The 15,632-nt window shown below is 38.3% G+C and overlaps 1 protein-coding gene across 3 annotated transcripts; it reads right to left on the bottom strand.

The window, feature by feature from the left end:
* Positions 1 to 9,103: 9,103 nt before the first annotated feature.
* On the bottom strand, positions 9,104 to 15,137 carry LOC136347885 (carboxylic ester hydrolase-like). 3 transcript variants are annotated; one of them, XM_066298279.1, is made up of 9 exons: positions 14,928 to 15,137; positions 12,260 to 12,516; positions 12,048 to 12,204; positions 11,703 to 11,997; positions 11,480 to 11,649; positions 11,218 to 11,424; positions 9,753 to 10,070; positions 9,563 to 9,704; positions 9,104 to 9,510 (listed from the first exon to the last, which is right to left on the bottom strand). In XM_066298279.1, the coding sequence occupies exons 2-9, from the start codon at positions 12,310 to 12,312 to the stop codon at positions 9,185 to 9,187; spliced, it is 1,668 nt and encodes a 555-aa protein (XP_066154376.1). In that variant the 5' UTR covers positions 12,313 to 12,516; positions 14,928 to 15,137; the 3' UTR covers positions 9,104 to 9,184. The 3 variants fall into 3 exon arrangements, with proteins under 3 accessions (XP_066154376.1, XP_066154369.1, XP_066154362.1); XM_066298272.1 differs by having other exon boundaries at positions 14,825 to 15,137; XM_066298265.1 differs by having other exon boundaries at positions 14,746 to 15,137.
* Between the last annotated feature and the right edge of the window lie 495 nt (positions 15,138 to 15,632).

Raw genomic sequence — 15,632 nt, forward strand, 5'->3', positions numbered from 1 at the left:
ACTTTTTTTGATGAAATGATACGCAAAGAAATTTTTAATCGTCGATATCTCGGAAATTATTACTCTGGGAGGTTTCGACCAAGTGTAACTCTTTCATTTAGAATTGACGGGGGAACAAGACGCAATTAATTAGAAGTCAAAATACAGGGTCTTAAAAGCGTGAAGAAAATTTAACACCAGAACTTACTGCAGGTGGCGCCCCCTATATATTGCGGTAAAACCGATATCACATTTGAATTTCTCGTCTCGGAGCACCCCTGAATACTGAATTTCGCCGAGATGTCGCCGTTATGTCCGAAAATATCTATGAAAAAACCAAAAAAACTTTGACGCTCAGTACGAGGAAAACGAAGCAGGGACATACGTTTATTAGTACTTCTATTCATAAAATGTGGCGAGGAATCACCCTTAGAAGTTAATGCCATCATTTGATAGATACCAATAGATTCTTTTCCAAAATTTCACTTTCGAATAAAGCAACATTTTGCCTAAATGAATCTATTCATCGACATAATTGTCACTAATGATCTACAAACAATCCTCATTAGATCCAGACCCTGCACACACAACATCCGTATAAACTTAATGAATGGATGGGTATAATGGGCCACCAGTTCATCGGTCCATTTTCCATAGAGGGGGACATAAACAAGGCATCATACTTGCACTTATTGCAAAACGAAATAGTTCCGCTGCAATTTTTCCTGGAGGAAATGGAGAACAAGTAGGCAGTAACATTCAATTCCAATAAGATTGCGCACTACCACATTATGCTATGGATGTGAGAGAGAATTTTGATAAGATTTTCCCTGAGAGACGGATCGGTGGAATAGAATGGCCGCCACGATCTCCAGATCTTACTCCATTCGATTTTTTTTGGGGGGCACTTAAAAGGTTCCATATAGAAAAATAGACCACAATATTTGGGTTATTTATGTCTTCGAATTAATAACAGAAGCAACACTGGATAAATCAATGGAACAGTTCGAGGAACGATTGAATTCTCGCCAAATTGTTCCTAAAATCAAATTGGAGCATTTATTATAAGAATTTCCGTTTTGTTTCATGTAATAGTGAGTAACGTTATTTCATATTTAATAATTTTATTTTCGAATATTTTTTAAGGGAACTGTAGATCCAGTTCTAGTCCAGAATATATCGTTGCATCCCTTATCGAATTACCTCTCGTTTGATATGCTACGTTAGGCACCTTTCCGTTTCAAAATAAAAATTTAGTTGGGGTAGCTGGATAGGGGTGAAGACTTTGAACATCGAAAACAATGCGTTAAATGCCTCTTTCAAAATAAAATTATATGTGTTTAAGCATTTTTTTAAAGTATCCCATATGGGAAAGTTATAAACGAGTTGCAATACTTCTTGCAAGCGGTGTACATGGACAGGACAAAATGCGAAGAAATAGAGATAACCACAAGAAGATTCAGATGGGCCTGTTATGTGACGGATGGCTATATAACTCACATTCAGAAATAATCGAAAACTATCATGTGCATGCTAAAATAGATTTTACTCGGAAGATTTACAGGATGTTTTCAAAAATTTGGGCTATATCCCGGAAATGATAAGTCCTCGTCAAAAGATTATATTTATGATTATAAATTGATTTTCAAAAACTTACCCCTTACGGAAGTATAGCTCTTCAAAATTTGATCGTGAAAATGATGTTTTCCAAATAAGTTTTGCTCCAGTTGATGAAATTTCGTGAATTTTCGGCCACTTGTATATAATACCAAGGTTAACACAATGGGAGCTAATATTTCTATATACATCTTCGGACAGGGGGTGGGAAGGCTAGCTTCAACTACTTTGTCCTTAAACTTTAAAGATATTGGGGTTATTTTAATCGTAAAGTGATTTATTAGATATCCGGCGCATCTAAGAAAAAAAAGTACTTTTGGTTGATGTATGTAAAACTAATTATTTTCCAGAAAAAAACACCATTTTAACAAAGGGTGTATTTTACAAAAATCAACCTTTACAAACAAAATTACAAGAAATTTAAGAAACAAAGTGGAATTTTTACGAAGATTCTACATAACTGACATTAACTTTTACGCATTCTTGAGCTCGATGTATGGAAAACTGCTGCACCCTCCATAATACCTTGATGTTCTTCCTTATTTCATGACCACGAAAGTGAATTCTTTCCAATAATTCTTTTCTGGTCGCTACTGAAGTAGCATGCGTCAATCTTTTTAAATTTCCCCACGAGTAAGAGTCCAAAGGATTTAGATCTGGAGAAGGAGGCGGCCAAGCAACAGGACCTCCATCACCTTTTGAAAAGATTGCGTGCAATAGATTTTTAATAAACAATGATCTGAAATAAAAACTCAAAATAATAAATTTATTTTTGACAGTTTTGATACAAAATGTGGTTTATTTTGGTATTTAGGTGATAGAGTAAAAAATACACGGAAAATTCCATTACTTTTGTGAAATACATCCCCTGAAAAACGGTTTGGTTTATGTACATCAATCAATAGAATTTTTTTTTCTTAGGTGCGTCGGAGATCTAATAAACCACATAACGGTTAAAAAAAACATGACCTTAAAAGTTGAGGATAGGCTCCTCATCACCGCCCTGAAGACGTGGAAGGAAATTTTCGATCCTATCTTATCAGCATTGCTATTATACACAAATGACCCAAATTTCATTAATTGGAAGAAAAGTTATTAAGAAAATACCATTTTCGCCCTCAAATTTTGAAAAATTGTATTTGCGTGGGGGTAAGTTTTCGAAACACAATTCATGAGCATAAGTACAATTCTTTGACAAGAACTTTTCATTTGCGAGATATTGCCGGCGTTTTTGGAAACACCCTGTAGAGGTACCTAAATAAATTCTTGACCAAGAATTAACGGAAAAATAAGCATCATTAAGGCCGTCTTTAAAAAAAAACTTTATATGAGAGGCACATTGAAAGTTACAATTAATAACGTGTTTTAGAATTTTCATTATATTGGACCACTGGACGGTTTATCATATGGGCGTTTAGGCATTTTCCGCCGCTTTTTTTTCTGTGGCCTACGGCAATTCTCAACATCCTCAATATTTAAATGAACTAGAGTTGATGTTGTCATGAGCGAGCACGGGACGTTTTAGTAACACTTACGAATTCGGAACCCCCCACAAGAGTGTTCGAAACCGATACTGGGCGTTCTAACATCCATTTAAACCTCCCAAAAACGATTCGAATTTAGAACTCAAGTTTTCTTACTGATAAAATATACATAGACGTGCGGTCGCATTGGCGTAGCTTCGGAGCAATACTCGAGTCCCGGAATAACCGATGAAAAGGGGCCGCAAAGTGATAAATGCTTGAACAGCCACCCGGTGGCGTAATGTAGCAAAAAGAGCATCAAACAAGCGGCCAGAGAGCGGTGATTTTTCAAAATGACACGAATATGGACCGTGCACGTCCCGAAATTTGCTTTAGTTGCAAATGAATTGTTTGTAGTTGTAATCTACACATAACGGACCAAAGGGACGCTCGTTTCGTGTGTTTTATTTAAACGACTGCGAATATTTCAACGAGGTCCACGCGTCAGCCCCTGCCGAACCCAATTTCTCATTCGGGGGGCAATTTAACACCAGCTGGGGACGGAAGAAACGGACATAAATTGGTGTCACTGATTGACACGTTTAAACTTGCCGGGAAAAGTGGTCGGGCCTGGAAAACCTGCCCTGTCATCCGTGGATCTGGAAACCGGGAACGCGGTCGGAGTCTCAAGATCTGGACTTCAACGTCAAAAACAAGGAAAAGCCATAAAGTCGGGGGCGATACATTTCCCTCAAACGGGAAAGCAAGAAAGTAATAATTCCCTTTGCCGAAGTCTGAAATACGGGGACCATTTAGTTGTAACAGTAAAATATAGTCGGATAGATTTATTGAAAAATCCCCGGGCGAACTAATAATGGTGACATATGACGTGCTTCAACTCCAACCAAAGTAAGCCACTGTCGGAAGTATAAAAATCTATTGATGGTGGATTTCTGGGTTTCCGGAGAGGCCCGACTGCATGGAGTAACCTTATTTGACCCGAGAACAACTTGAAGTCCACGAGGCTCGAAACATCGGACGAGAAGTAGAACCCGAACTACCACAAACTAGACCTCCCACAAGGCAACGAAGTAACCATAAACTGAGCCGAGAATTTTTCGCGCGTCGGATTTAGAGCCCTGCAGGTTGTTCTAAGAGCTCTCGATTATACCCCAAGAGGAAAACTCAGTGCCACCACGTAAGCACGCAGAGGACGCACTTTGCACAAGCTCAGACTCGCAATTTTTTTTCGCTTTAGTCTTGATTTAAACTTTTTAATTAGAACCGCAATTTAGAACTCCGTTTTATTTGATTAATCTCGAATGTTGGATTTCGCGTCCCGAACTGCTCCGATGATTACACGTCCAAGACTTTAAGCCGATTTAGGGTTCTAAATCTGGAACAATAATCTCGCAGAGAGCACCGTATTTCAAAATCTGCATAATTCCCTTACACCACCCTGGCCGCAATTGACTAGGGTCCGCATTTTGTCCCGGCAAGATGATTTAATCTACTGTATAATGTAGAATTTCGGATTGTAAGTTAGCTCGGATTTAGAACCTCAGCCGCGCCTCAAAACTGTTAAAGGGAACGTCTCCGATTCGCACTAGATTATAGTATGAAATTAGGACACAAATTAGAATCTGCATTTAACTTTTAAATGAGGCAGCGCTTCAGGTGTAGAGTCTAAAGGGCCTTAGAGCACCCTATAAAATAATGTTTGCTCCACACAGTTCCGATATTATGGTCACTTAGAATCTTATGGAAAACTCAGAATGTTCACCTTGCTGACAAGCTTAGAACCCATGCCATTGCTTAGAGAAGAAGGAAAGTTGTACCTGCCCCGAGATGATTAACTAGAAAAAAAACCTTGATTCTAGTACACAAAATGATTTAGAACCCCCGACAAGCTCTTACTGATTGAAAACGATATTTGTTTCAGAATTCTGCCGGCGGGCTTAAAACCCACGGCGTATTCGTTGTAAAGCATTTCCGACTGGAAACCGATGAATTTAAAACGGGTTCTAATTTAGAGCCCCATATTACAGTGATTTGCGCGAGTCCGCCGCTTCGTGCAGATTGTCCACAGCCCTACGCAGCCATCAAACTTTGTTACGCGCCACTTCGACCGTGTAACTCCTGCAGCGGGCTTTATGTAGACCAGGATAAGGTTGATGAAATACTGTGATTTATGTTCCACGTTACATCATAAACCTGCGAATGTCATGACAAATAAACTGGCAGACGAAACTACCTCCAGGACCTTTCCCGATTGCTGAAAGAGTGTTTAATCCGGTTTCTTCGACGGGGAGTGAGAGGAGAGGGTCGGAGGGGGGGGGAGGGTAATATACATATAGCAGGAGTGAGGCATGCGAAGAATGCGGCAGGAATGTCCGATAATGCGCGTCGCTGACCCGCCTTACGTCACCCGCATTCCAGTTCCGGATGCCATCAAACTGTTACTGCTGCACCGCAACGGATTTTAACGGTTATCGTCCGAATATCTTAATCCTACAGCTGCGATTGCAGCGAATAATTTCCCGCTTTGTTTGAAATCGCCGGATTTTTTTGAGAATGTGAAATTGAAGTTTCCATCCCTTAGACCAACACCACCCTTGAAAGTGAGGGGGGGGGGGTAGAGTAGGGGTCATCATTAGTCAGAAATCATCACTCAGTTAAAACAACTAAAAGGATAAGATCCGAATAGGGTTTAAGAAAAATATTTATTTTAAATCGCCCAGATTTTTAATTTGCGCAATTGATGCTTGCACCAACGTCTTTAAAAATATACTCCCAGAGCCGCCCCCCTCTCCCTCACAGAGTTTATGCTGAGCTTTTAATTGACGTGGAAATAGCTCAGATCATCAAGACCCTCCGCAGTGTTCCAGAAGCGATGAAGATTCCCAGCAGAAGCAAAACCAGGCCACATTGTCACTATCTTTCTCACACCTCCAATGTCGTTTCGAAGGTACTTGTCGGGGGGTGCAAAGAGCATGTTAGGAAAGAGGAGAGTAGCATTAATCGTGCGAAGGTATTCCTTCGTGGCCCAAATGTTTGGCGAAAAACACTATTGATTGTCATAGTGTTAAATTCAGAGACAAACCTAACAGGAACCAATATAAAATTTGGGAAAAAGGCAGGAAAAAATTGATGAAAACCGAATAAAAATTAATTTAAATCGGGTAACTATAAGTCTCAAATGTAAAAGGAATTTGCTGAATGAAATAATAATTCAGGGCAAATGACTTAAAAAATTAGAAAAATATGTTAAGAAAAAAATCTGAAAAAGGGCTACATTAAAACAAAGATAAAATAAATAAAACTTGAATAGTAATGGATTAAAATTGAAGCGCTGAAGGCAGCAAAATATAGCATAAATCGGAATTGAAATTGTTTAGAAAGTCAAAAGAAGGAAGCTCAGAAGATGCTGAGGAAGCCTTTGGCTAACTAAATGGAACTAAAATGAAATCTGGTAGGAAAGATAGAACTAATGCCGAAAGATAAATAAAAGCGATGAAAAACGCACAAAAATAAGAATATAATATTAAAAACATTTAGAGGAAAATTACGGAAAAGGAAGAAAGAGTGTTTAAAAAAATTAAATTTAATTAACCCCTCTTGAAGGGTTGAAGTTGGCAGTAAAATAAAAAATTGTCCCATTCGAATCGAAAATCGATGGGTTCGAGTGTACACATTTTTAGTTTAAATACTAATAAACGGGATGCAAAGTTTTCGTCGAACCACCCTGTATGAGGTTTTGAAAAAAACTACTTTTTTGGGTACCTTGAAACGCAGACGAGTTAACAGGAGTTTGACGTATGGAGTTTCGACAAATTGAGGAAGGACTTATCGTTTAAGTTGGTTCCGCTGGTTCCATTCCTAACGGGGTGTCCAGCTTCAGCAGAACAAAAAATTGTTAGAAGCAAAAACTTTTGCAGCAGTTTTCATGCTAAAATATGCTTTTTGAGCTTTCAGTACTCACATAAGTAAAATATTGCAAATTGTAAATGACGCACCCATTACTTTAATGCATGTAACTTAAAGGTGAAAACAGTGTAACGGTGACGTACAACGGTGTTTATACTCGCTTATCAATTGCTTTAAAACACACATGTATTTTTTTAAAGTAATGGACACAAATCCTTTAATCCATACAGGGTGGTCTCTAAAGGGATTGCAATATTTGAAGAGTTGACCCACTGGATTCTCTTGTTCTAAGACCAAATAGTTACAGAAAGGTATGTCTTAAAATTTGTGGCTTCAGAGATACAGGGTGTTAAATAAAAACCAGTGATATCACGGACTGCGATTAAGAGCAACCCGAATTTGACCAAATCTGTCTCTTTAACAAATTTACTATTATTATCGGCATAGATTTTCAACGGGGCATATTATATTTTTTTCTCAAAAACCACTTATCGTATCAAAAAAACACAAGAGACATTTTTGGTCTACTTTGAATCGGTTACTTAAAAAAATGTGTTCCCTTCCGAAAATACCAGTGGCATATCCCTCATTCCCCTACAAGAATTTACTAGTTAACCCCTCCGTACGTCCATGGTTGCAGTATTCTTCTTTGAATTGAAGGAAAACGTTCTGTTTGGACTACCCTGCAGATACACCGAGATTGACTAAAATATCCTGCGCCATTTTAAATAGTTTATTTTTCTTAAGATTTAACACCCTATATCTCGGATCCGGCTCATTTTAGAACGGAGGTTTATATAGCATTTTCCTCTTAGAACATTTCAGAAAATCAGCTGCTTAAATATCGGAACACCATTAGGGACCACCCAGTAGAAATGTTTGCGCCTCTCGGCTTTCTAAATGACCTAAATTAGCTACACTTAATTTTCGCTTTGCTGTAACTAAGCAACATTCTACACAGTGCTTAGATCATAATCTTGTTGTTCAACCACACAAACATTTAGCGTATTCCCGAGGGGAGTTTTGATCAAATGGACGACCACCTCAAAACCAACATTGGCATTCGGGTATGTTAAGGGGTTCCTTCGACAAACGAAACCAGGAAAACGACAATTTCATTTACTAACAATGGACTGTATTTAATTGCACTTATTTTAAATAATGACAGAATTCGTTGGTCTAAGTATGAAGAGGGAGAATGCTTAATTGGGCGGGTTGCACACTATGATTTTGATCGCATGTCCGACACCGACACCGCTCCAACACGAAAAGAAGAAAAAAGAGAAAAAAAATTACTTCGATTATCCCTTATGTACTAAACCCGAGGAATTCCAACCAAGGGCGTGCCACCACTAAGAGCCTTTACGGGCTATAGCCGAGCTGGATGCCATAAATCGCGGCCATCTGGTGAATATGTATACGAGTCGCTTTTCTGGGAATACTGCGCAGGCCCACCGAACTGCAAATCGTGGCAATAGTCTCAACCGAGAAAGCTTCCTTTGACTAGAAGCATTTTCCCGAGCCAAAAAGCACCCTTGGTTGTGGCCTGATTGGCAATGTGGTCTGGCGCCCAGATGGTATTCTTAGAATAAGTTTCGCAGTATATGGACGTGACTTAAGGGATAAAATACAAATAACTAACAACTGACAAAATCAACACAAAATCAACAACAAGAAACCAATAACTTAAAGTCCCTAACAGGGTTCTTGAAGAAAGTAATTATTTAGTTACTAAAACTTGAGGATATCGTGGAACCTTCTAAAAGTCTCTGGAAGAGATGTGGCTGCCAGTCATGTTCTCACCTCAGAAAATTCTCAACATGTCTCATAGTAGAACGCACGAAGTATGGGTGAGGAATGTCCCATAATGTCCGTTGTTGGCCCGCCTTACGTCATCCGCATTCCAGTTCTGGATGCCATCAAATTGTTACCGCTGCACTGCAACAGACTTTAACGGTTATCGCCCGAATATTTGAATCCTACAGCTGCGATTCTAGCGAACAGCATTTCCGGATTTTTTTCGGAAACCGCAGTACTATTGTGAGGCTGTGAAACTGAGGCCTCCGTCCGCAACAGCTCATTTCCACAGCTGGACAAACATTAAAAATAAATCAAACTAAAGAATCAACCATAAATATAATTCAGTTAAACATGCCATACATCGAATTTGAAATCGCTGGGAAGAGACAGGTTTAAAATTATGATAATTCCGAGGCTTTGAAATTCAGGCCCCCGCCCACAGTCTCAACAATCCACTCCCAGAGCCGCATCCTTTTGTCAAAGGGCCTCGTTTTCATCTTCAGGTGTCGGTCGATGTGAAGGTAGTTCAAATTGTCAGGGTCCTCCACCTTTTCCCAGAGAGGATGAGGTTTGCCGGTAATGGCAAAATTAGTCCACAATCGCACCATCGTCCTTATACCTCTGAGATCATTTTGAGTGTAGGCAGGTGGATCGGGAGCTATAGTGAGCATGTTTCGAAAGAGGAAGGTACCGTCAATCGCGTGTGGAATACCGGTGATGTTCTCTAAAAAGCCACTTTAAAAATTTTCGTTAAAAAAACTTATGAGGCTTCCTACCAACGTCCAAGTACTCTTTGACGTAATTTGTCCAGTGGCTATGATAATCGAATACGAAGAAATATACAGAGTGTTTGGTTACATTCAAGTGCATCTTCAGTGACCGCAAAGCCCCTTCCACGAACATCACATCCGCCAGCAGCTGGAAGCAATTATTGTCAAAACTTGTCCTCACAGCTCATCAACCGACCTTATAAAGACCTGCATCGTCAATAACACCGTCCTTAGAATAGAACTCCTGCAGAGCAGCAGTAATTTTCTCCACTTCCTTTGGTCCCCTCCGTTTTAAGGTCCAGGGTATTCCATTTTCCAGAGGATCTACCACAGGTTTGGGATTCTCATAAGCCAGGATTAATCCGTCATTGGAGCAAACCCCCTGGATTAGAGGGACATCGTTGATTTTACCAGATTTCCACAATTCAACTGGATCCTCAGTGAGGAAGGCTGTGGGGTTCGGGGTTTCGATCACTGGACCGAAGGGTTTTCTGATGTTGGTGTGCTCTATTATCTTTGCAGAGAGTTTGGTGAAAAATAGATTAATATGAAAATGCAAAAAAAGTTTTAATAATAATAAAAAATTCTATGCAACATAGTATATGCAACATGTATAGTGTGTCCCAAGATAGATGTAACAAGAAGACGAATGCAGCAAAAATTTTTGAATAATTCATTCACGTTTACTGATCGAGTCTTGCTTGTTGTGAAACTACAGTATACAAAAAACGAGTTGACGTTAACGAGTCCATGTTATACAGGGTGTTTCATAAACAAATTTGTAAAAATCGTCACCAATAGTTCAAGTTCAGGTTCGTTTTTCAAAGATACGAAAAAATTCGACTAAAAAAAGTTGCTTAAAATTCCATTTTACATCTCCGTGCCAAATTTTAGGAATATAAAAATGTTTTTTCCGATTTTTTAAAAATATTGAATCATACAACAAACACCGCGTATACATTATGACAAATAATAAATATAAAATTTAACACATCAAACTTATAAACAAACTAATTAGTGATAGGTTTAGTGTTTTGTAAAAATTATTTATGTGAAGTAACCACCACCCATATCTGCACATTTTTCGACCCTTCGTCTGAAATTTCTCAAAACTTTTTTTAATGTTCCAATGTTAAATAGTTCACAGTATTTGGAATTCTTTGCCGTAATATTGCTACGTCATTAGGAAATGATTCAGCAAAAACCAACTGTTTAATTCGACCTCGTAAAAAGAAGTCCAATATCGATAGGTCTGGCGATCTTGGCGGCCACTTGATTGGTCCATTTCGAGCGACCCATTTCCCCTAAAGGTAAAATATTTTTTATCGAAAAACATTTTGACATTCCTGAAACTTGATACGGAAATGTAAGAATGCATCCTAAACAATTATTTTTAGTAGAATTTGTTCGTATCTTGACAAATAAAGACACTTTATTGGTGATGATTTTTACAAATTTGTTTATAAAACACCCTCTATGACACGAAATCAACTCATTTTTTGTACACCATAGTTTTACAATAATCAGGATCCAACCCCCAAATGTCTTTCAAAAATTCAAAAAATATTCGTCAATTTGTCCTCTTGTTACATCTATCCTGGGACATACTGTATTTGAGATATTTTTGAGCGAATCTAGATTCTCTTGAAATGAGCACTTACCGAAGGAAACCTCAAACTGGCATTGAAAATCTCGTCCCCGGAAGCACTCATCAGAACCTCCAAGGCTTTTGCTTCGGTCAAAACTGCGGGGTCCAAGTTTTGAGCTAGAGATACTGCGTTCTTCCGACCCCAGGCCCAGGGGTTCAAAACTGTACCACTCGAAGCGATAGCGCGATGGAAGAGCCCTTTAGCTGAGGCTGAAAGGAGCTAAAGAAAGTCCTCAGCGAGGTTAAAATATGACCGCCTAATGAACTTTCCTTACCAGGTGCTGAACTGACACCCCTCCAGCACTGATACCGAAAATGGTCACTTGAGAAGGGTCGCCATTAAAATTTTTAATGTTTTCTTGCACCCACTTTAGCGCCTGGACCTGGTCTTTCAGACCCGCATTGCCAGGTACGTCCAAAGATGCGTTAACCAGACTTAGGAACCCTTAAAGTGAACCCAATCAAATCGAGATCACCAGTAAATGATGGGAGACAAACCGAAAATCCCCAATCGATAATTTACAGTCACCAACACAATATCTTCAGTCAACAGATATTCTGGTTTCAACATCGCTTGGGTTCCTGAACCATAACTGAAGGCCCCTGCGTGAAAGTGCACCATGACCGGCCTAAGTTTGGTACCATTTCCCGGAAGTCTTTGAGTGAAAACATTGAGATAGAGACAGTCTTCGGAACCCGTAACATTTAGCGTATGAGGGTCCACTTGCATACTGATGTTACCGTCCACGGTGGCATTCTTCACCCCCACCCATGACTCCGGAGGTACTGGGGCCTGCAAAACTCACGTTAATTTTAGAGAGGAAAACCTGCATTTTTGAGTACCTTGAATCGTAGAGAACCTAGAGGGGGTTTGGCGTATGGGATTCCGAGAAATTTTAGAAAGGGGTCGTTGTCTAAGTTGATTCCAGTGGTTCCCAGCAGGGTGCCTTGCTGAATGGTTATTGTCAAAGATTGCTGGGAGAAGCACTTTTCTAGAACTCTTAATTTTGTCTTTTTTCAGTAAATTATTTTGTTGTAAGTTTAAGCATACTTACGAAAGTAAAATACTTAAAATCGTAAGTAAGATACCCATGAGTTTAGCGCACATAGCAAGTAGGGAAGTTCAGCGCAGTGGTGGCGGCACGAGATGTAACTTATATATTGTCCTTATCAACTTGTGGATTTACACGTGTGTGAAAAAATGAAAATAAATTCTTTTAATGGGAAATATCTAGCCAATAAGGAATTGCTGTCTATAACTGGTTTTAGCTTTTAAACTACGGGGGCAGTTCCAGAAGTAGCCGATTTAACACTTCAAGAAAAAAAAGTTATATTATTTCTCAACATAGTCTCCTTTGAGATTGACACGCTTTTTCCAGATATTTTTTATTCCCTGTATGAACAGAGTATAAATATATAATATATATATAATATACAGGGTGTCCAATTTAAAGCTGTGATTGAAGATTATTAAAAAACAGTACGTTGAATGAAAAAAAGTTTCAAATAAAAGTTATCCGGCAAAGAAGGCGACATGTCATGAACATAGTGAATTTTAGCCAAAGCGTCATTTCAAGGTCATTTCAAGGACAACTTTTTTTTAATGGCAACCCCGGACTTTTTGTCGGATCTTTGCATACCTTCAAAAAATAATATCTTTTATTTGAACAATTTTTTTTTTAAACATTTTTCTGCCGAATTATCTTTGATTTATGTTCGATGTTTGAGATAGTCGAAATGATTGCATTTTTTTCTCTAAAAATTTTTTGCAGTGCACATTCTGTGTAAAACTCATAACGATCCTTCTATTAAAAAAAAAAAAAAAAAAAAAAAAAAAAAAAAAAAAAAATCTCAAATTTCCACTTGTTAAAGTCCATCTTATAAGGTCTACAGAAAATAGATATTCTTTTTTCGACAATCAATCTAATTGTTTTGTGTGAAATTATTCAAAAATTATTCTTTCCATTCCAAAATTCAATCGCGGAAATGGATCGCTACACTTTGGATGAAAAATTAGAAATGGTTTTTATTTATGAAGAGGTTAGAGGTTAGTCGGGCAGTACAATTTTATGCCGAAATATTTCTAGTTGAAAGAGTTCTCTCACACTCAACAGTGTCATTAAAAACTTCAAGGAAACGAAAAAGTTGGAAACAAACAACACAATCGCTCCCGAAGTGCAACACATGAAGGCAATCAAATAGTAGTTCTTGCAGCTGTTGCCTTCAATCCCCATGTAAATTGTCGTGAAATTGCTGCTGAGTCAGGAATATCAAAGACAAGTGTCCAAAGAATTTTTGAAGGTGAGTAAAACCACATCTTTACCACATTTCTTTACACGAGGAACTCCATGGAACTGATTTTGAAAACCGAGTTCGATTTTTGTAATCGGGAAAGCAGAAATTAAACCAAAATACAAATTTTATTCTCCAACGTTTTGTTTCCGAACAAATCCACATTCACTACACCATGGTATTGCTATAATTTGCATTTTTGGAATGGTGAAAACCCACTCTGACTTAGAGAAATTTAATATCAAAGACCATGGTCAGTGAATGTATGGTGCGGTACTATTGAGGAATACTTAATTGGACTTTTCTTCATTGAAGGATACTTGAATGGAGAAGTGTACCGCAATTTCTTACGTACGAATCTTCCTGACTTGTTGGGAAACGTTCCACTTGCAATTAGACGGGTGATGTGGTATGAACATGACGAATGTCCAGCGCATTTTTCTAAAATATCTGGTGAAGTTCTCAATGAAATGTCCATGATCCAGATCGATAGATTGGATAGAGCGGTCCAATGAACTGGCCTCCTAGCTCGCTCAATCTAAACTCGCCAGATTTTTACCTCTGGAGTTTTTTAAAGAACAAAATTTATGCAGAAATAGCAACAACTGCAAACGACATGAAAAAGAGAATTGGAGATGCGCGTCAATTAATAAAAAAGAAAATTTTGGGCATAGTAGACAATCCTTTTCGAATAAGAGTTGAGACGCGTTTGGAGCAGGAAGGACGTTCTTTTGAATATTCGCATCCACAAGTCTCTCAAATCAGGATTTTAAATTAATATGCCAAATTTAAAAAAATATATTTTTCGTTCGTAGAATTTTTTTTTTATTAAATAGAAGGATTTTTATGAATTTTAAACAGAATACGCTTTGCAATTTTTTTTAGAAAAAAATGCAATAACTTCCACTATCTCAAAAAGTGAACAGTAGTCCAGGATAACTCGGCAGCAAAACGTTTAATAAAAAAATTGTTCGAATAAAAGATATTATTTTTTGAGGGTTTACAAGGATCCGTAAAAAAATACAGGGTTGCCGCTTGAAAAAAAAAGTTGCTCTTGAAATAACCTTGAAATGACGTTTTCACTAAAACTCACTCTCTTCATGACATGTCCCCCTCTTTGCTGGACAAGTTTTATTTGAAACTTTTTTTCATATAACATACCGCTTTTGAGTAATCTTTAATCACAAGTTGAAGACCCTTGGAGGACGCCCTGTATTGGCAATCCGTGTGCTACGTCTATGAACATCACCAATTTTTCAGACGTTTTGCCGGTATGAGCAGGTGTTGGTACGCATTTTTCCAAGTCAAGAAAACTCTGTTTAATACACCTTTCCGCCGCCTTCTTGTCCGGACCAGAACTTAAGCATGTCCCAGATTTCGAGGTCTTCCACCCTCTAATAAAACCCCGATTATGCTATTAAAGTTAGTTACGCTATGAGGCTAGATCTAGCAGATGTGCCGATGATGGCCTCCTGGCTTAGCACGCCTATGTGCCTTTACCACTAACTTTAGGATTTAAGCTTTGTAAAATATTAAACCGGTCGTCTTTTTCTGGTGGCTTTTGGACTCTTAACTCGGTACTTTTCACGTTACTCGAACGCTTACTCGTACGTTAATACTTTACTCACGGTTCCTATATACGTTTAATTAACATACTGACTGGTCTATCGTTAGCATTTGTAAAGTTTTTGTTGTTAACCTGCGCAAAGTTGTTGCTGATTAATAACCTTTGTTACAGTTAAAAAAGTTGTTGTTTTCTTTTATTTGCACGAACACGGTGACTCTGAGCTAACGCACACAGGGTGGTCCTTCCCAATCATCTAGTCCATTACTAGTTAACCGGACACATGTTAATCAACATTTTGGTGCTCCAACAAACAGTTTTAACCGTTTTAAAAGTGACGATTTTTTATATTAAAAAAAAAAAACAAGAAATGAGCAGGACAGCCCAAAAAATTGGAAGATGCAAATTTGCAGGAATTATTGAACGAAAACCTCCCCCAAAGGTTGAAACAATTGGCAGAAACCTTGGATGGCGACCAATCCACCATTTTCGAACGTCTACAGGTCTTGGAAAAATTTCAGAAGGAAGGAAAATGGGCGCGATATAAATTTAAAAAACCAGACATTAAAAGG

This window comes from Euwallacea fornicatus, chromosome 2 (genome assembly GCF_040115645.1).
Source record: "Euwallacea fornicatus isolate EFF26 chromosome 2, ASM4011564v1, whole genome shotgun sequence".
Taxonomy (NCBI): Eukaryota; Metazoa; Arthropoda; class Insecta; order Coleoptera; family Curculionidae; genus Euwallacea; species Euwallacea fornicatus.